General features: G+C 35.2%; 1 protein-coding gene across 1 annotated transcript; it reads right to left on the bottom strand.

The window, feature by feature from the left end:
* Positions 1-3187: 3187 nt before the first annotated feature.
* On the bottom strand, positions 3188-3643 carry LOC145669928 (general transcription factor II-I repeat domain-containing protein 2-like). The gene has a single exon (XM_081738269.1). The coding sequence runs from the start codon at positions 3641-3643 to the stop codon at positions 3188-3190; it is 456 nt and encodes a 151-aa protein (XP_081594395.1).
* Between the last annotated feature and the right edge of the window lie 18983 nt (positions 3644-22626).

Here is a 22626-nt window from a genome sequence, read left to right as displayed (position 1 = left end):
GTAGCTGAGATTACCAGTCGGATTTTAAAGAAAAAGAACTTATGGGAAGTCAAGTGAATTGTTTTCCTTGTTTACAACATGAGTGCAGTGAAGAATGAAGTTAAAAATTTGATGGATCTATAGTAACTTGGGAAGAATTGAATAACTGTTACGAATGGGAAATGTGTTTCCTCTTTGCATCATAGATGCGGTTGATCTCTCTTTGGTTAATAAGGAAGAAGGAGGGAGTGGAGCTTTTACATCCCCCAGAATTTTATTGTGTCCGAGGACTTTTCGTTATGATAGAAGCCTGAGTTTCTATCTCTCTTGTTTTTGCATTTGCATATGCGTTCGCCTTTTTATAAGGAAATAAATGGAGACATGGTTAGGCAGCCATTCTCCAGTAATTAAAGTTGTTTTGGAACATTTAAGTTCCTGCCAATTCTTCATTCTTTTTATAGCCATCTAATTAGAGACTTTAGTTCAGATAGCTTAGAGCAAGACTTGAAAATAATTTTACTCCCTTGTGTGAAAGTATACTAGTATTACACAATCAAGAAAACTTTGCAGAAATCACTTTACTTGGTCGTTGAGGTTTCTCGGAGAGAGACCGAAGAAGTTTCGTCGTATGTAATCAATTAAAAGTCAACATAAGAAAACAATAAATTTCAGTATGGCTACAGTTTCGATGTGCCGTTCGTAGCTGCCAGGACTCGAACCAAGGAACCTTGAGTTTGAATCTACATCAGGTCAAGTAGCATGGAACTTTCAGCTCATACACACATAAAGAAGTTCGAATCGTGAATTTGGGTGCCAAATTGGACAATTTTCGATAAAGTATGCATAAGGGTGGCTGCAGCTTAGACAACCCTAGTGGCAGGGGTCACTTTAAAACAACTTATAAAGGATATCGGAGATAGTAGCTGAGATACAGCTTTATTACACTTGATGGATTATCACACTAGCTATGCTGTGGAGAACTTCAAGGTAACTAGTGTTGGTGCGTGTGTGAACTTCGAGTTCAAATTGATTTAATAACTGGACACAGTAAACTATGAAAATCGAAAAGCAACATTGCTTGCCCAGTGAATTAATTTTTCTTGTTTATTAATTTTCTTTCTTTACAGCAAAGGTATTGTGTGAATGTAGTGTGAAAATATTGTGTATTATGTGGTAAAAGTTATTCAGATCAGAACTGATCCAGACTTCAGACAATTCAAAGTGAGACATGAGTTTGACTAAGAATTAAATACAAAGATAATTTTTAAGTGAATTACGTGTTTAAAACTTGTGTCAGTGAAGTGTTTTAGTGTAGTGACAAGGGTCAGAGTTTTCCTTTCTTGTACACTTAAGGAAAAGACTGAAGGAGACATTGAACCCTAAATGAAAATGTAGGCCCTCTCACACATTTTTATTTTTTTATTTTTTGCAAAGACGCCGGATATGCAAGTGACACTTTTGGGTCACTTGCTGGTTTTCATGTTTAAATAATGCTTTAAATTTAAATATTGTTTTATATCAGTATATTGGTATTGATTTATATATTTTAAGTTATTATTATTATTAGGTTAAGAAATCCAGATCTGTGCATTGGGTGAATTATTATTATTATTATTATTAATATATTTTTTTTAAACAAACAAGTGTAAGTCTTTCAACTTTCAAATAGGAATAATAATACATTAAAACAATGTGTTATATGATTCAAATTCGTTAGGTGTTTAATTCAGAAACAAATTATTAAGTAGCATTGTAAAAATTTCAAAATTTAGAATTAAAAATTATATAAAAATGTAATAAAAATTGCATCTTAGTTACAATAACTATAGTAATATATGAAATTGTAATTAGAAAATCCACTTTGATATTACAAACTTCTTCATTACAAACGTCAGGTCTAGAAAGTACAATTTGTTAAATTTCGATACTAAACTTAGTCAGTAATTTTTACGTGTTAGAGTTCAATTGGGGCTTTTCATATTGAAACGCAAAATTAAAGAAGAGAAACTGCTGAAGGAAATAGTGTTTATTGCAATTTTTTCCAAAAGTTCCGTCCTAAGATATACAAGTTTATGATGACGTCTTAAAATGTTTGTTCGGGTTCACCCCCTTCCTCCTTAACATTGGTTATGGAAATGGAATAACATACTTATATATTGATTATTAATTCCAGTATATTTCAAGCATCATTCATGATTATAAGGAAAGACCTTATATATTTGATGGCCTAACTACATGGTGTTAGCTGTCGCTTTTTTATGCTGAGTGTATAAGTTCAGTAATTCACCATGAATAGACTTAACCAGAAGCATTTTTGTAACGAAGAAATAACAACATGAAATGTAAAATCTCTTTTAGCAAGCTGACCAGATTTCAGAGTCGACAACCTTTACACTTTCGGGTATCGATTACCTGTAAATCCCGGCGGCCAGGATTTGCCGGGGATAGGGAACTTATATTTAAAAAATGGCAATCTCAGCAAAATTCAGAAGTCTTTTACTCTAAGAGAAGAAAAGGAATGAAACCTCTTATATTTGTTCTGTTAGTCTTGTAGCTCTGAGTCTGTGGCAAAAGTACTGATAGAAATATGGGCAATGAATTATGATTATTTTGTATAACATTCCACTTTAATATCACAGGAATTTCATCTTCCGGTTTGCTTAGTTGTGAAAAATTATAGAGAATATTGCTATACTATGTAAAGCAGCACTGTCCAACGTTTTCACCTTATCGGGCGCAACTGGCTCCTGTTTTCCGACGTGCGGGCGCCTTTCGAAAAAATACAAATCTACTATAGAAATAAGCCTACTGCTACTAGTACAACAGCTACTACTTATTATTTATTTGTTATTAATATTATCATCATCACTATTATTATTATTGTTATTTTGAAAATTGATACATACCTAGTGAGAAGACTGACACTGCACGTTTGCTGCCAGTTGAAGGAAATCTGGTGTGTAGCTGAAACGTTCTGCTCTTATTGCGTCATCCAGGTGAGAGGGTGTCAGGGAGGTTCGGTACTTATTTTTGATCATGTTCATGGCAGAAAATGCGACTTCGCAAAGATAAGTTGAGCCAAAGTAGGAATATTTTTTTTAGCAATACTGCTCAGAAGGGGGTATTTTACTCTGTCCGTTAGAATCCATATATTAGTACAAGTTGCATAGGAAGATTTCGAAACTATATCTTCTTGAATAGTTAGGATTTAACGTTCTAAATCTTCAAGATTATAATTTCCAAACACTTCACATATCCTACTACCAAGATCAATAACATCAACAGAGACAAATGGATTATTGATGAACAGAACCACTGGTTCAAGTGCTACAAACTGGGCAAATAAGTTCCGAAACTCAAGAATAAGAATTTCCAAATGCTTTGAAAATTTTGAAAGATCACAACCAACACAATTTACCTTTTCCACCATAGATTTGAAGTTTGGAAAGTCAGAAAGGGAATTCCTGTTTAAGTGAGCAATCCACAGCTTCATTTTCTTTTGAAAAGCATTAACTATACTTATCATGGCTGAAATGTTATGGCCTTTCCCTTGCAATTCTAGATTTAATTCATTTAATTTGAAAGTGATATCTGCCAAGAAAGCTAAATCTAGCAACCATGATGTTTCATCGAGATCATGATAATACTGACCCTTAGATGACATAAGAAAGTCCCTGATTTCATCCAAAATACAACAGAATCGTTCCAGTGTCTTGTCCCTACTCAGCCACCTGACGTCTGCATGAAGAAGGACGTCACCATTCTCAGCATCTGATAAATTCAAAATACTTTTGAATAATCGATGACGAGTGGAAGATTACCTAATGTAATTTACTACACGAGTTACTATTTTCATGACATGGTCGAATTTTAAAACTTTTGCACATAAAGCTTCCTGATGAATGAATGAATAAAGCTTGCCATAGCGTAGCGGTAGCCTTATCCAAGTGTAAAATAACAAATGTTCAAATTAACTGTTGTGAAACTATTTCTTCGATTTTGTTGAATGCTTTTTCCCAGAGTTCAGAACAGCCAGAAGTGCAAGCTACTATTTTCGAAATGAAATAACAGAAATAAAAGAAAATCTAATGTTAAAAACAAGAATTTTTGCGTATTTTCAGTTCGATTTCAGAGGGCGCCAGGAAAATGCTTGGCGGGCGCCATGGTGCTCGCGGGCACCGCGTTGGACAGGGTTGATGTAAAGTATGTGTACAGTCGCTGATTTGTGATAACAATTAGAAACAGAAGTTTATTACAGTAATAGGTTTCCGTTAATAGTTTTGTATTAAAGGGGAAGTATAACTACTTTTATTTTAACAATTTTTTGTCTTAAAATGTTTGTTCGGGTTCACCCCTTTCCTCCTTAACATTGGTTATGGAAATGGAATAACATACTTAGATATTGATTATTAATTCCAGTATATTTCAAGCATCATTTCTCGGATTTAGATGGGCATAGATATGTCTAGTATATAAATGTCGAGTATCAATATGTCGATATATCGATATTAAGACACATCATTCGATATCGCAAATATATCAACTTCTCTATATCAACTTCCTAAATTTTCGATATTGATCTTCGAGGAGGACGAGGTATAGGGGCCAGTAAGACTTGCGATGGATAAGGAAAAAAAACAATTTTTATAATAATGTCTTCTAATGGCAATTTCTTTATTACCACAAATTACATCGTAAATAAATCCATTTGCAAATTTGCAATATTATATGCTGTAATTTCTTAGCCGCCAAAACTTTTCTGTTCCCAAAAAATAAAAGAAAGGGAAAAGCACCAGTCGAAAACATGTTTCGAATTTTGACCTAGAATTTATCATAAGAAAGTTTTGTGTTCCTCCGTCTCGGAGATTTCCATCCCTTTTGACCTTTGGAACCGATCACTCACAAAGAGTGCACACATGACCGCTATATGCAGACACACCCTTAGGCAGAATCAGAGATTTTGAAAAGGAAAAGAGTTCTTAATAATAATAATAATAATAATAATAATAATAATAATAATAATAATAATTATTATTATTATTATTATTATTATTATTATTATTATTATTATTATTATTATTATTACTATAACAATTGGGTTTGCAACTAGGATCTCGTCTCTATCTTGCATGGTAGGCAAGCATGTCTGCTGCACCAGTGTTGTTTCTTAGTCCGTGTTTGTCTCTCTTTCCGTTTCGTGGACATTTGTTTTTGTCCTGTTAGGTTTTTATATTAAACCCTTACACTATGTATCCTTTTTCTTTTTTATGAGATTTCTTTTCTGAAAAAAGGGAGAAGCTGCTTCCCTTCTGATATCTATTACTTACCATTCATCTTGTTTGAACTTCTTAAGTAAGATCATTTTGTAACTTTTATGTCATCCATTGCCCTTAGAATAATAAAATCGACATTTTTAACACTATACTTTCTCCACTTATTTGCAGTTCACCAATGATAGATTTCTCACAAAATTGAGATTTGGTCCAACATCTTTCTAATTCTCAAACATTCCAACGTCTCTGTTTTTGGGTTGCCTACTATTGCAGGAAAGGGAGAATTGCAGATGAGAATAAATTTTGGAGCCGTGTATACAACCAATTTAAAGACTATGTCATCCTGTAATTTAGATGTTTCCTTTCGTGCAATTACGCTGTATACCAAAATGAAAATGTGCTCATTCAACAGCGGGACCTGCTAAAGAGTGCTTAGGGGAACGTTAGGATAAAGTTGAACACCTTCTCCTGGCCTCCCTACTCATTGAGTCCAAATATAACTGAACATATTTAATACATAGTTCGTTTAAAAGGCATAAATACAGTGCACCTTTCCACTCTATCTTCTATTACTGAACTGAGTAAAGCAGTGAATGCAGAATTGTATATTTCACTTGATACCATTTACGACCTCTGTGACTCAATTTCACGTTACATTATAACTGTTCTGAGGGCCATTGTTGATGCGACGTTTATTCTGATAAGTTGTATTTTTAATATTTCACTTAAATTGAGAAGCATATGTACTAGGGAAGAACAAAATTTCCGGAATCCGGATTCCAAATAATTTATTTCCGGAATCTGAGATTCCACTTTCCGTAATTTGGGAAAACTCCGGAATTCAGAAAAAATCCGGAATTCAGAATAATTGCGGAATTTTCTAATTTCCGGACATTTTCCAAATTCCGAGATTGTTTCCGAGATTGGAACTTTTCCGAAATCCATAATATGAACGGTATTAAAACATAGGCCTAATTGTTCTTTTGACTTAACGCCGCATGTCGATACAGAATTCGACTATCCGAGAATACACAGCAAAAAACGAGGTGTTGAAACAACACAAAATGACTACCACTTTAGCGTGTTACTTGTGTGTCAATTCAACACTAAGCACGTCGCCTTAGAGCATATCAAAAATACCTCTTTACTGGCTGTGAGTATTTGTATTGTTTTTTATTGGCTGGTACGAGCAAAGCTTTACGAAATATATTGCACATTTGTGACAAGTAACTAAACACATTCTTTGTTTCCTGTAATCAGTCACAATAATATTGTTGTAAACCTTTGAATCATCTGAAAACACTTACACAGAGAGCAGTGCCTTCATCTGTTTTCTTTATCTGTTATACTTGTGTCTTAGCACGTATGAACAGAAGATGACAGAGCTGTTGCCTATGTAACTCTTGTGAGATGATTCACAGGTTTACAACAATAGTATTGTGACCGATTACGGAAAACATAGAGCATTATTCGTTACTTGTCATAAGTGCCAAATTTACTTCGCAAAGCCTTGCTTATATTAAACGATAAATACTAATGAAAATTCTCCCACGTAGTACAGAGTTATTTCTGATATGCCCCCAAGGCGATGTGCTTGCTAATGAATTAACACACAAGTAACACGCTGAAGTGGTAGTCATTTTGTGTTGTTTCAACACCTCATTTTTTATAGTGTACACGCCTCCCTTTTCTTTGATAAAAGCCGCCTTTGCTTTGTGTTTTTTAAAGTTTTTTCAGTTGTCAGAATATTTGCAAGAAATTACATTATTTTCAATGTTTTTAAGACTATTTACAAGTAGTAAATATTATAATGTTGAATAAAAGTGAAGGGAAGATAGTTCACACCATAAAGTCAAAGTTTTACAACTTAAAATTGAGATGGAAATTCTTTATTGTTAGGAGGTTAAACCATTTACACACTCTACAGACCAATGATTCTCGTGTTCTAAAACGTTTAAAAACTAGAAACGTGGAAAGCATTCATCAGTCTTTTGGAGCGCGAAAGGAAGGGTTTGGGTTATTTTTGCTGCCAATTTCAAAAATTGGTTTCAGAATGGTTTTGATACCGTAGTTAAAATTTATTTAATGGAAAATAATTTAAATTTTAAAGCGGTTATAATAATTCACTAGGTCATTCCCGTGAGCTTCAACTAGCGCATTCTACTACAAAAATAGCAAGTGTGTCACCAGACACTCCTATCCGTGAACCAACTACTGATTAAGGACTATAAATTCTACTGTATAAGGAGTCTTTAAAATTATATAGGCATAATGGAAGGCGATCTTAATAAGGATACTATGAGCTGCAGTAAAAAGTTTGATGTATCAAAATATTCTTGAAAAGAAATGAAATTTTGGAGTTTTATGTCCCATGGCTATGCCGGTTAGGCTAAAGGATACGGCAATGAGGATAAATGAATGAAATGCTGAAATGAAGAAAGTAGAAGGAAGCGGGAGAACGCCGAGGAAATCGACGCACGTGGTGTTTGTCCACCACAAGGTTCACTTGACGGGAGCAGAGTTTGAACCCGGGACTCCATGCACCAGAGGTGAACGCTCTATCACTGAACCACCGCGGGCCCCCAAAATATTCTTGTAATATAACGGTTATTTAACAATGTGCAGTAATTCACATAACCGGCATACTGAAAAGATAGTGATCCACTTTGACTATCAACAATGATAACGATTTCAAACAAATTGTACAAACAGTGACTGAAAATACTGTTCAACTTACAAACAACATTGCGAGATATGGTTGAGCTGATTTTGAGTTTAACGTCCCTTTCAGCACTGAGGCTATATGAGACCTCAAGGATAATCAAGGATAGTAAAAAGATATTAGAATTTAGGCAATGGCTTGGAAGTAGGAAGATATTCTGCGAGATATAGTTTCCAACAGTTGGAATCATATTACATTTAAGAGCTGATTGAGTCTGAGATGAAGTTTTAGCTGAAATATAAATAGAAGAAGTGATTGAACTAAATTTTAGAGAAGAATCTACAACCAAGTTAACATTGACCTTAGAAAATGTGAGTGAAGGACTACGAATGACTACACAGAGTAACAAGAAATTCCTCATTTCAACCACTTCTGGTTTAAATAGAAAGGAAAGTGATAGAACCAATTGTTGAGACTCTGAGTCGATTACAAGAAAAATATCTCTCACAGTTTTTACTCTATGAAAATCTGAAATTGAAACCACTACTACACTTAACTACTTTCGGGTTCGATATGTTGCGGCTTATGATGATACCTATACACTTAAGACACTGTATCGATTGAAAAATATGTTGGTAACTATTACCATTTCTATTCCATGGTGATAAATTTTGAAACTGGAAATGGTTAACTTGAGCACATCCGGTTTGAATAGAGAGTTAACGGAGGAAATGGGACGCATTCTTTGGACACTGACTGTATTGAAAAACATCGCTTCTCGATATCTCTTACTGTTTTTGCTCTGGTACCTGTCGGTAGATGGACGAACAAAGCCACTCTTCGACACTTATGTATACCTCAGCTTTTAAGTCTAACAAGTGAGTTTCGTTTCACAGTGTGAAACAACGGTAGACTTCGAAACGATACTGATTTAATACTCAAAACCGTACATCGATAACTACTGGTTGCAATAGAGTAATAAGATCAAATATAGAGCCTCTTGTAGGACTCTCAATCCATATCAAAAGGCCTTTAGTCTACTTTGCTATCTCTTAATGCTTTTGTTCTAATGCGATAAATGATCGAACTGGAAAGAGCTAATTTGAACAATTTCCGGTTTGAAAAGAGGGTTAACGGAGGTGATAGAACCTATTTATGGGAAGATGAATCGATTGTAAAAAATAACTCTTCTCGATATATTTTACAATATCTGCTCCAAGGAATTCAGATGTAAGAAGTAAATTTTAACCACTTCGGATTTGGGAAGAGTTTATCAAGTTGCAATGACATACTTGTTAAACACTGTGATGATTGCAGAAAACTGTTTGTCGCTATTTATTACCGTGTCTTTTCTATGGTGATAAATGTTGAAATCGGAATTGGTTGATTTTAATCACTTCAGGTTGCGTAGAGGATTTACGGAGACAATGGAACCTATTATTTGTAAGCTGTATCGATCACAGAAAACCACATTTCAATATCTCTTCCCGTTCTCGTTGTATGGAAATCGAAAATAGTAGTAAATTTTAATCACTACTGAGTTTAGTAGAAATGAAATGAAATGAAATCTACTTCTGTATGAGTTTTACGTCCCACAGATATGCCGTGTGGGCTAAAGGAGAAGGTGATGATAAAAAATGAATGAAACAGTAGAATCAGGAAAGTGGAGGAAGTGGGAGAACCCCTAGAAAATCCACGTACATGCTGTTTGTCCACCACAAAGCCTACATGGTGGAAGCTGGGACCAAAGGAGGGATCCCACGCACAGAGATGCTATTTTCATAGATTGCAACTGGTTGTAATAATATATTATCTTGACAACTGAGTCAATTGCTGATTGCCCTAACTACGTTTGCTCTATGGGAATGTCAATACCGGAATTGGTTAACTTGAACCATATCCGGTTTGAATATAGAGTTAGCGAAGGAGATTGAACCTGTTCTTAGGAACTTACATTGATTGAAACAAACTGCATCCCGATACCTATTTCCGTTTCTGCTCTACTAGAAGCTGAAACTGGAAGTAATAATAAATTTGAACCACTTTCGGTTTAAGCAGATAGTCATGGTATGTTGCCTTGAAAACTGAACCATTGGCAAAAAATACCTCTTCGTGCTATCTGTTACCGTTTACGTTCTATAGCAGGAAATATTGAAACCCGAAATAGGTAATTTGAACCACTTTCGGCTTGAATAGAAGGTTAACGGAGGAGACGGAACCCATATCTGGGACACGGATTGAAGAAAATCGGATCTTTCTATTTCTTACCGGTATCGCTGCATGGAAGTCAGTATTGCAACCGGAAGTAATAGTAAATTAAACCATTTGTGGTTTGCTAGAGTGTTGTAAATAGGAATGATGTATTGCCTTGAGATACTGAATTGGTTGCAAAATGCCGCTTCGCGCTATCTGTTACCGTTTCCGTTCGGTAGCGAGAAATATTGAAAGCGGAAATGGCTAATTTGAACCACTTTCAGTTTGAATACAGGTTATGGGACAATATGGAACCATTTCTGGGACACTAAATCTCGATATCTCTTACCGTTTTTGTTCAAATACATGTCGACAGAAAGACGGACGAACAGACGGCCAAAGTCGTTCTGTGAGACTCACAACACTTAGACATAATATCGTTTGCCCGTCAAATAAAAAAAGAAATAATTAAATGGAATTGAGTCAAGATTAAGTTTATAAGGAAGTTCATTTACGTCAGTTAATTAGTTAAACTTTCTGCATTTAAATTGGAGACTACATTCAGTGAAACCAAGTAAAATTGTAACTTGAATTGCGCTGGTCACAATGTGAAACAGTCTAAGTGAAAATTTAATCGACTAAAGTTTGTCAGTGTTTCTTGTCGAATCTGAAATATTGAATGGATGAAGGGAGTTAGATTCACATACCAGGACCATTGCAAAAGTCATGGCAACTATTTCTTTTCTCGAAAATAGTAAAAAATTAAAAATTGTGAAATATGCAAATGGAATGTTAGTTCATATGTAAACATTACATGCAGGGAGATGGATGAAAACACACACCACCATATATATATATATATATATATATATATATATATATATATATATATATATATATATATATATATATATATCACGAGAAAAAGTACGAAAATAATTTTGTCGTTTCAAACGTGTTTCTGTCAATTGCAACTCCATACTTTGGTATATTACAAACTACGTGCATTCCTTTTCATGAGGAGTCTTCCCAAGAATCCACAAGATGGCAGGGAATATGTCACAGGTACGTGTTCCAGCTCTGTACTATTGTCTACTGTTGTTATTGACAGTAAAACACGTTTCAAAGGACAATTTTCTTTCGTCTTTTTTCTCGTGCTAAATCTTTATGGTAGTGTCTATGTCTATCCATCTCCATACATGTAATATTTACATACAAATGGTGATCAGAAAAATGGAAACACCTGTAGTTGGCAACACGTCAGATGTATGGGTTGCAGTGGTGTCGTGGAGCCCGCAGCGCCGGACCGCCGGTGGTGGTGTGTTAGGTCGGTCTCCATACTACGTCAGGCGCAGTGGAACAGCAGTGTCCAGTGGCTGCAGCAGACGGAGGTAGTGTAAAATGGGAGACCTCTCAGAGTTTCAAAGAGAGCAAATTGTTGGTGCCGGTGATGTGGAGTGAGTGTGACAACAGTGGCTACTGTGTTAGATGTGTCATGTGGGACAGTGTCGAAGGTGATGACGGCCTACACAACACATGGGAAAACCACATCGGGGAAGCGGAACAGTGGGCGGAAGAAAATCATGAGTGACAGCTCACGCCGGGTATTAAAGCGTATTATCACGCAGAACCGTTGTGACACTGCGGAGCAAGTGACGGAGGAACTCAATCAGCACCTCCCCCACAATGTTTCGACAATCACAGTCCGCCGCGAATTACATGACATGAACTTACGGGGTCGTGTTGCACGAGCCAAACCGCTCATTAGGGACCATAACGCGTTCGAACGCCGCAAATGGTGCCGGGACCATGCAACTTGGACCGTTGAGGACTGGAAATTATGATATGGTCGGATGAGGCATCCTTCACCCTATTCCCAACCACGGGCCGTGTTTATGTGTGGAGAACGCCCAAAGAAGCTTATGATCTGCAGTGTCTCCGCCCGACTGTGAAACATGACGGCGGCTCAGTGATGCTGTGGGCCGCCATATCATGGTTTTCATCGGGTCCTGTGGTCACACTTACCGGACGAATTACTCCCAACGATTATTTCGCAATTTTAGGAGACCACTTGCATCCTATGGTCCAGATGTTGTTCCCGGACAATGACGCCATCTTCCAGGATGATAATGCACCCATTCACACAGCTGGCGTTATTGCAGCGTGGTTTGAGGAACATCGGAATGAAGTTCAACACCTCCCATGGCCCGCCCAATCCCCAGATCTCAACATAATTGAACATCTATGGTCCGTCTTGGAAACACGACTCCGGCGACGATTTCCACCTGCATCCTCTCTCACAGAACTGGCCGATGCCCTGCACGAGGAATGGTGTAAAATTCCACTTGCTACCATTCACGACCTCTATGCCTCCTTCCCACGTTGCACCAAGGCTATTCTGAAGGCTGAAGGTGGCCCGAAACCATATTAATCTGGTAAGTTGCAATTTCGTTCAGGTGTTTCCATTTTTCTGATCACCATCTGTATGAATCGACAAATTACAATACATTCGAAAGCGAATTAAGTAATTAACCAGTTGATAATGCTGCAAGAGCATTGCCAGAACGAACTTAAAAACAATGAAGAGATGGAGCGTGAAGGATACCTGTGATTGTTCTTACATGTAAAAGTAAATCTTTTCATCCGCACCCTCTGTTTCTCGCAAAACTTCGCAAAATATCTTCTCTCTGTGACTTGCAGTTCCCAAGATATGGCTACATAAATCTCCCGAAATCGGAGCTATTTTTTGGCCAATATCACGGGGACCGTAAGTTAACGAGAGATGATATTGATGTTAATCAACACCGAAGAGAATGGTAAACATTTTGGTACCAATATTAATTGGTGGCCACTGACCATTTGAACAGTGGTTAGTATCAAATTTTTCGGCATCCTCTTAGGTATTAATCAACATCAATGTCATCTCTCTATAACTCGTGGTTCCCGAGATATGGCTCCTTAAATCTCCGGAAATCGGCCACTTCTTGGCCAATATCTCGGGAACAATATGGGTGACGCGAAAAATTCCACCATTTCTCAAATACTTTTTGATGTTGTATCAAATGGAGGGCTCAAAATTGAAAAAATTCGTTGATTCGTTGAAAATCATGTAATTTATTTCTTGCAGAAATTTCAAAATTGTTGAGTTTAACCACAATCTCATTATTTATTTCGGGATTTAGTGCATTTAGAACTTTTTTGAAAGTAACAAACATAGTTATTGAGAGTCTGTAGCCAGCTTCAATATTTCACGGGAGGTTTAGCATAATAGATGTCAATATTTCATCAAATCAGTGCATTGTTTTTTCTCTCTTTTGTTGCTAAAATTAAACAAGTAAGGTGGCATCGAAGTTTTAAGTTCGAGTTCCAGTCAGCTAAGAAATAGTTTTGCTCGAAATATTTTTAGAGGTGTAAAATCTGACTTGAATTGCTGAGTCTATTTGAATTATTTAATTTGCCTTCGAACTTGATTCTCATGCTACCCTTCTGTGTATAAGATACAAATATGAATGGTTATTATTATTATTATTATTATTATTATTATTATTATTATTATTATTATTATTATTATTATTATTATTATTATTATTATTATTATTATTATTAATGCTAACAAATCAATTTGTCTCTTAATTCATTTGTTGCCTAAAACAGATTGTCTCAGTTTAATGCTGTGGCATCGAAGATAATACAGTTGAGAACTAATGTACAATAATACATATCCGGTAGAGATTCACAGTCCGCAGCAAAAAACCTGCAACATGAGCATATAAGTTTATTCTGGAGCGACGAAGTCTTTTGCTCCAAAATAAGTGTGATGGGGAGGACGCCGAGGTTTCTTCTGGCGTGATTCGTGCCACTTAGACGTTATGCTGATTCCCTGCCCTGTTAGGCGTAGTTTCACAATAAACTTACGTGCTCATGTTGCAGGTTTTTTGCTGCTGACTGTACCATTTTTTATCTGTCTCCAATAACTCGAATAATTAGGCATGCAGAGACTGTTTTCCTATACAAAATCCAAGAATGGACTTTCTGTTACAATAAATAAAGGTTTTTCTAACGCCAAAGAAGGTATTTTCTACCCGTAATTTACACTTGAAAAATGGCTGACTGGTTTATCTATCCCAGTGGTGTCCAATTATAATGAGCCTGATTGCCTTAGCCATCTTTACTAGTAAGGTGGAGGGCCGCAAATATTATCATTATTATTATTATTATTATTATTATTATTATTATTATTATTATTAATAATAATAATATTAATATTATTATTATTATTATTATTATTATTATTATTATTATTATTATTATTATTATTATTATTATTATTATTATGTGTTTGTGACAGGAAGTGGTGTATATCTTGCACCTTAGGGCTTCTAGGCAGAGTTCGAGGAAGAAAGGGTCTCCTTTTTCTAGCTAGACCAGATGTATTGGTTATTCAAGTAATCCTCCCTTTCAGCAACGATATTTTGCCTGTAGTTACAATACCGACTGCAGTGTTGCTGTGGATGCCCTCGACTTTTTGTTGTACAGAAGTGCTAAATGGATGCCTTATTTAGAAAGAAGTGTGGAAACATTAGAAGAATGAATAAATATAAATGAAAATATTATCAGTAATAACAATCGTAAATGGTGAGAGCTTTTTGGGCCGCATGCGGCCCGCGGGCCGCCATTTGGATAGCTCTGATCTATCCTATAATACTATGGTTTAGATGAATCATGCACTGTGGGATAGATCATATGCAGAACCTAAATAAATAAATTGGACCTGTATTGGCTTTGAAAACGTTATATTAATAAAACAGATATTATGCAGCTACCAAGAGTTTACTGAAATCTAATATTGATCTATATAGAAAATCTAAAAATGAACTTTATTTTTAACATGGAATTTAGGGAAGAAACATTTGCAAATGGCAAGAATATATAAGTTCCATGTTTCAAGGAGAAAAGTGAATACCAGTAATTAATTTGTACAGAACATTGCATCTTATTTGTGATATATATATATATATATATATATATATATATATATATATATATATATATATATATATATATATATATAGAGAGAGAGAGAGAGAGAGAGAGAGAGAGGTTGGACAAAAAATCTAAAGCTTTTGCAAAAGTGTGAAAATCTTACCTAGTATGGTGTGGAACCTCCTTTTTCGTCCAAAACAGCTTGGATCTGACGTGGAATGGACGTATAGAGCTCCTGGTTCGTGTGAAATTTTGACCATTCTTCCTCCAAAACATGCTCTAGTTTCTTAAGGGGTGCTGATGGAGGGTAATGAGACCGAACACGCCTTTCTAACTCAGACCACAATGGCTCAATGATGTTCAGATTTGATGATTGTAGGACCCAGGGAAGGTGTGGTAGCTCAGGGTCATGCTCCTCAAACCATGATTTCACCGTTTCTGCAGCGTGACAGGGTACCAAACCATCTTGGTAGATGCCATCACAATCAGGGAACAATGTTTGGGCCATGGGTAGAACCTGGTTCCCGAAAAATGACTGAATACGCCTTAGCATTCATCACTCCATGCAGGGCTGTGATGGGACCTGCAGAAAACCACGATATCAGTGCCCATACTGTAACAGAACCATCCCCATACTATACAGTTGAGAACAGACAGTCTATATCATAGGCCTGCGACGATGTCCTTCATACGTAAACACGACAGATTGTTGGAAACAAGTTGAAGGTCGATTTATCGGACCACATTACGTGTTTCCACTGCTCAAGAGTCCACACCTTGTGGTCCTTGCAACACTGAATACGTCTCTTCACATTTACTGCTGTGACCAGGGGTTTGGCGATAGCGGCCCTGCCATGAATTTTCATTTTATGAAGTTCTCGTCGCACTGTTTTTGATGAAACCGGATTCTGTAGGCCGGAATTGAGTTCAGATGTAATTTTCATTGCAGTGGTCTTCTTTTTAGCTGCTACAATCCGTTTTAATGCCCTCCGGTCCCTATCTGACAGGATTGTCTTTCGACCACTGTTGTGCTTTGCAGACGTCGTTTGCCCATGAATTATGTATGCCCTTGTGATATTGGACACAGTGCCTTTCGATACTGCCACAATGTTCGCCACTGATGCCACTGAAGCTCCAACCAGACGGGCACCAACGATCATGCCTCTTTGAAAGTCTGTCAGGCCGCCCATTTTACCGCACCACTTTGACACAACGACACTCACAGGTGAACTGGTTACTGCTGACGGAAGAGGAAAGTCCACACGACACATTGAAAACAAGAAACGATGATAAACCGCAACACGTGTTGTACAGTGGAGGGCCAAACTTACGTGTCCTGTATGAAGTGTTTTTAGATTTTTTTTTTTTTAGATTTTTTAGAATATATATGAAAACTTGGCATCAAACAGCCATCACAGAACCAGTGTTCACAAACAATACACTGTATCCAGTGGTATTCTCTTTTTGTTTCATCATAATTTTCGAGTATCCAACAAACTCATTTTCACCATACTCCTCCATATCACCATTGTCATCATGTATTATGATTGATCATCATTGCTGGATGAGGATGAGGATACGATTGTAATTGTCTTCTTAGCTCTTGTGGTCTTTTGTTTTTTGTGGTGTATTTGCTGAACTTAACCCCTCCCTTCCTGTTTCTCTGTAAGCTGATGTGTTCATTCGAAGTGAATATTTTTGAAAAACCCTTGCGACTTTTACTAGCAGATTTCATTTGCTTTAGAAAAGGGACTAGGGATATTGAATTCAATATTTTGGAAGGAATTTCTTGCATGGTTTCGTCAAATTTATGTCTTTATTTGGAGACTGAAGGATTTTGGTTAAGGTACTATTTAGTCCTGATATTCGTGAGTCGCTACACTTGCATTAGTATTTTTTTTTACCTCACTTCGTAACTCAACACTAATTGATTTTGATGTGAGAGGTGGATCTGAAAGTAGAAAAGCATACTTAGAGATGGCACTGTGGTTGAGGGTATTATTCATGTTGCCTTAAAAGCGGAAATAGCATTCTCTACAGTACCTGACATGCTCTGAGCTGAACTAAATATTTCACCAAGTTAAAGCCCTGTTAAATTTCTTGATGGATTGTTGACTAAGAAATCGTCACAACTTACAAAATAGTGCGTTTTAAGTGATTTGAAAAAATCGAAATATTAAAAGTGATTTTGTTCCATTCCTTCCCCCCTCTTCCAGATATTACAAACAATAACTCTTGCACAATATAAAATTTAGAAATAATTCACCACAAATCAATCCTATTGACACTGGGTGATCCATGGGGAGGCCAGTGAAACCGATCATTAAAAAAAAATCATTCCGTAGGTCCATAAGTAAAATATTACACTACTAATTTAATCTAATTAGATGTAGTGCTCAGTATTTCAAAAGTACATTAATCGTCCAAGAGGCGAACTGCCCTTTCCCAACTACCGTCCTGGACCCTTTAGTGCCTAATGGACCACTGTGATTTTGGGCTTATGAAACACAGTCTTTCTTTTCGGTGCACACAGTCTTCGGCTACAGAGCAAGTGTAAAATAAAATATACCTTGTACACGTATGAAGAAGTCGTTTCAGAGAAACTGTCAGGTAATCGACAAGAATTTTGGTTGTCACGTGGAACACAACGTGGTAGAAGGGTAGACTGTAATAGCTGAGTGAATATTTCTAAATTATTTATATAAAAGACTATCAGCACTATATTTCATTTTATATTGCTAGAAATTTTTCAATCTTACTTAAAAAAAAGCCGTATGATTAATAAGATATAACCAAAAATATAATTAACTTATACATTTTAATTTATCTTTAATTATAATTTTCCAAATATGAGATAAATATGAATCGATATACAGGGTTTTTCAAAACAATGCCGAGAACGTTTGGGAGGTGATTCCTGACACCAAGATAAGACAAAAAGTTTAAACCAACCTGGGTGCACAAATGCTTCCTTTCGGAGTTATAAGCTACCGAAAACATGAAAAATCAATTTTAAAGGTCCATAGCTCCAAAACTATGGGACCTATCGTAGTCGAGACAGTGTTTGAGGTAAATTGTCAAACATGGTATTTGACAAACCCGAAAAAAAATTATGGTGCTAAGCACTATGTCATTCTATTATTAACAGTCTTCATTCAACAGTAATTATTCAGTTTTCATTCTGAAGCAACTTACTTATATATTCATAAAGCAAACTTAATCTATTTAACGAATTCTCCTAATGCTGACTCACGTACTACTAACAGTGACTATACTCACATATTACATGTAAATATTCGATCTGCAAATTAATACTTTACATAAATATAAACAAAATTAGCTACAACTATCTAATTTTTGAAGTATATCTGGGTTTTTTACTTTTATCTTCTTTCATAACGGTATATGATCAAACTAAATTGTAGTCAAGTGAAAAACCGTGATATAATGACTTATGGCTTTAAATGTAACCTCGATTCATAACAAAAGAACAACTAACTACGAAGTATTCTATCTCTCCTTAGCAACCAATTTCTTTGTTCCAAATGCCATTAGAGTTATTTCGTACGATTGCGCAGAATTTAACTAGGTTACTACGTTCTTGAAAGAACCATGCAATTACTTTACAACTAAGCACCGCAATAAAATGCTTTAAGAGCATTTGTGATTGCCAACTATTTCTCAAGAGAAGAAATAAATTATTTTTTGATGAACGTAACTAAAGGAATATGGTAGATGTAAAAGATTTAGTACACGTTTTCGTTGTTAGGAAAGCCTCTGTGTCGGGTTCCATAAACTGGGCTAATTTACTGTTAAGATTTGATGCGTCTCTAACGGGCAATCATTGTCTTTCTGAATACAAATTAACAGATTTCTTTTACTGAAGTCACTTGCTTTTATTTAGTTTTCATCAAATCTCTGTGTATGAAGAGAACGTTAGCTACAATTTACAGATTTAAACGGATAAAGCCATATTCTTGTACTTTGAATATTGAGTTATATGATACTATTACATTAAAGGCTGGATTTTAATTTAATCTAATATATATATATATATATATATATATATATATATATATATATATATATATATATATATATATATATATATATATATATATATAAAGAGTATCTATGTGTTCGTCTGTCTGTGTGTGGCCTGGGGACCAGACGAGTGAACCGAGAGTTATCAAATTTGGTCACGGGTACCTTGGTCCAGGTCTCAGACCAAAACGAAGCGTCTTTTTTAAAAAAAGAAATCGAACCAGGGAGTATCAAGGGAAGCGTTTACCAGGATCTACCTGGGGACCAGACAGGTGGACTGAGAGTTACCAAATTTTTAATCACGGGTACCTTAGGCCAGGGCCCAGACCAAGGCGAAACGTTTTTTTTTTTAATCAATCTAGAGGATCTCAGGGAGGGCGCGACATGTAAAAATAATCAAAAATAACCGATATTAGTGTGAAATACATAGTTTTTGCCGTCGTTCAGATGGATGGTGATATTCTCACAGGCGTTGACTTCCAAATATAGCCCCCATGTGAAGATAGGGTATTTCAGCTAGTATGGTAATAAAGACATATGTAAGTTTAAGAAATAAACCCAAATCAATTTTCCAATGGTTAAATTATGAGAAATTATATACTAAGATATATAAAAAACTGATATAATATTAAAATATTGTTCTTGTCCGTATTGTGAGAGTCAACACAATAAAATCTTCATTAATTTTAGAATAATTAATATTGTTTGCCTTAGTAAATAGCAAATTGAAGAAGAACATTTATTTAAAAAAAAGGTTACAATAATGAGTATTCGATTAAATTTACCGGATAGAATGAATGCATGGCAACTCAAACTAAGACTGTTTATATGTCTTGCTGGGTGTTATATCTAGTTAAATAAGTTTGAAGTGCCACTTCTTTCTTGAAACATTTACTAATATGACTAAGCTACTGTAGAGTGACAAAATAATTGGAGACATTGGCGAAAAGTGGTTAATATTAGTTGAGTGTCTTAAGGAAATTTTCCAACCGTTATAATGTTATTTAAATTCATGTAAACACTTTGAAGCAATTTCGTATTTTAGTGGTTTTTAGAATATTCATTTAATCCCCAGAAGAAGAAGAAGTTTAGGAGAACATTGTCCATTTCACCTAGCATATCTCCCAATATGGTGAGAGAAAACGACAACCAATTATTGTTATACTTCTGTATTCAGGAATCAACCTTATTCTGATCAGCAATGCGTTCAAAAAGCATTGAGAAATATTTAATTTTAAGTAAGTTTTACGAATTGATTCTTTAGAATTAGCAATAACAGATTTAAATGTAAGATCATTCATTGAAGTAGAACGTCAGAAAACAGTTTGTTTAAGACACATTCCAATTTGTTATACTTTCTAAACATCTACAACACTGCGCTAAAAGAAACTGAAATCCTTTTCAAATTTCATGCATTGAACTGATCCTTTATATTTTATAGCATCAGTCTCCATGTTCACTGAGAAGTACTAACTTTCAGTTTCTAAGTTTTACTTAGTACGTTCCTCATTATAGGCAGTTTTCAAGAAAAAATATTTCCTAGAATCCTAGAAACATATCTTCTTCGTTTCTCAACTCAAAGTGCTCTAAACATTTAATCATAAATTCAGCTACGTTATGATAAGCAAGCTATAAATTCCAACAATTTTAAAATGTTGTTTGTAAATAGTCTTGGTTATAATCAGTCAGACATAAATTGAACTTCTTAATCATACCAGTATCCTAACGAAACCATACTTAAGTTCTGACTTCTAGACCCATGAAGATTAGGTTGTGGTGAATATGACAAGTTATAACAATGGCACATAGAAGAGATTCCCTCTCAAGTCACGTTGACAATAGAGCCGACGACAGGTGTAATTATCTTGTTTGCAACGAGAGACGCCGTTCATTAGCGTGCGAAACAAGACAGGTTCACATATTATTACGAAATATGAGTAGCGGATGATGATGCAGATAACAAGCATGAGCTATTCTCTATTTCTAAAACAAGATTCTCAGTGGAAAAAGGATTAAAGATTATTTCTACAACTCCTGTTTTCTTTGTATTATTTATTTACATATTATTAAATAAGGCTATCTAAGAAATACTATTTTCAGTGTTGCAATACGACTTAAAATAAATGTCAAGGAAGCAGATTATTTCCTGTGATAATATACGACTCGAATATAAGAAAGCTTTCATCATTGAAATTAAATATTTGTGTTTTGAGTTATCTTGTAATACATAGATTATGAAGGACGGGATCCTTTATTAACGTGAGCTCCATACCATGACCGGAGGTAGAATCTGATGTAGTTGGTGAGTGCACAGACAATCACAAAAAATAATACTCAATAATTGTAAATTTTCTTCTTTATTCAGGAAGAGACTTCAGAAATGAGACCAAGTATAAAACAAGATTTGTAATGAAAACCTATCCTAAGAGAATACCTTTAAGTTGAAGTCAACGGATTTGTATTTGTTTCGAGGACTTAAAGAGCAGAGAAACAGAGTAACTGGATGGTGCGATCTAATTAGGCAATTATGAAGGACATGAAGTTACTGAATCTGAAAACAAGTTTAGTTTCTTTTACAAAGAAAATGTATTATGCTTCTCATTGCAGTTAGTTCATGAAGAAAATTCAAAACTGTAGTTAATCAACGAACATTTATTAATTTCTTAGGTGTACTGTAAAAATAGTAAACATAAACTTAACAAATCCTCAAATTAGAATTAAATCTTAAGCTTGTATCACTTGATAACTGAGAAATACAAAAGAATCTGTGATTAATCAAGCACGTTTTTATTAGAAAAATATGACACAGATTCTTAAATTGTATGCTTGGTCAGATAAAGAATACATATTACAACCCTGTCAATAGCATGTCTTCTACGTGTGTGGTCATTGCAAATACTATGTATGTATATGATTTTTATTTCACTTATAGTAAAATTTATATTGTAGTATTTCTCCGTTACTCCAAATAATCATATCATTAAGAAGGAGAGCTGAAGAAAACTCAAGCAGATTATCAATGGCATTCTACCGAAGGGCATATTATTAATAAAATCACATAATCAGAATTATTCTAAACCAAATAACAAATGAACATATTCAAGTTTTGAAAATGAACTTAGAAGATAAATTACCAGTTTATGAGGATAAAACTGACTCAGGAAGTGTTAAACTATTATTTCCGTTATAAGGAGCCCCCAAGAGAAAACAACGTAACTGTAGGCTCGAATATTGCAATGCTATTCACAACGTTTTTCCTCCTATCGAAACAATTCGTTTTGTAGCCCGAAATTAAAAGCAAAATGATAATAGTAATAGTAATAATAATAATAAACATAATAATAATACATGAAAAACAGTAGGAATTTTTCAAACAATATCATTTATTCATGCAATGGGTATTTAAAAAAGGATCTCTCTTTTTCTATAAAAATCATCTCTTCATCACCATGAATCCAAGGCCCTCGTGAAGAAAGAAATAATCATTCAAGA

The sequence above is a fragment of the Thermobia domestica genome, chromosome 14 (assembly GCF_964235325.1).
Source record: "Thermobia domestica chromosome 14, izTheDome1.hap1.1, whole genome shotgun sequence".
NCBI lineage: Eukaryota > Metazoa > Arthropoda > Insecta > Zygentoma > Lepismatidae > Thermobia > Thermobia domestica.
Note: the sequence above shows the minus strand (reverse complement) of the source record. Positions and strands in the feature narration are given on the sequence as shown.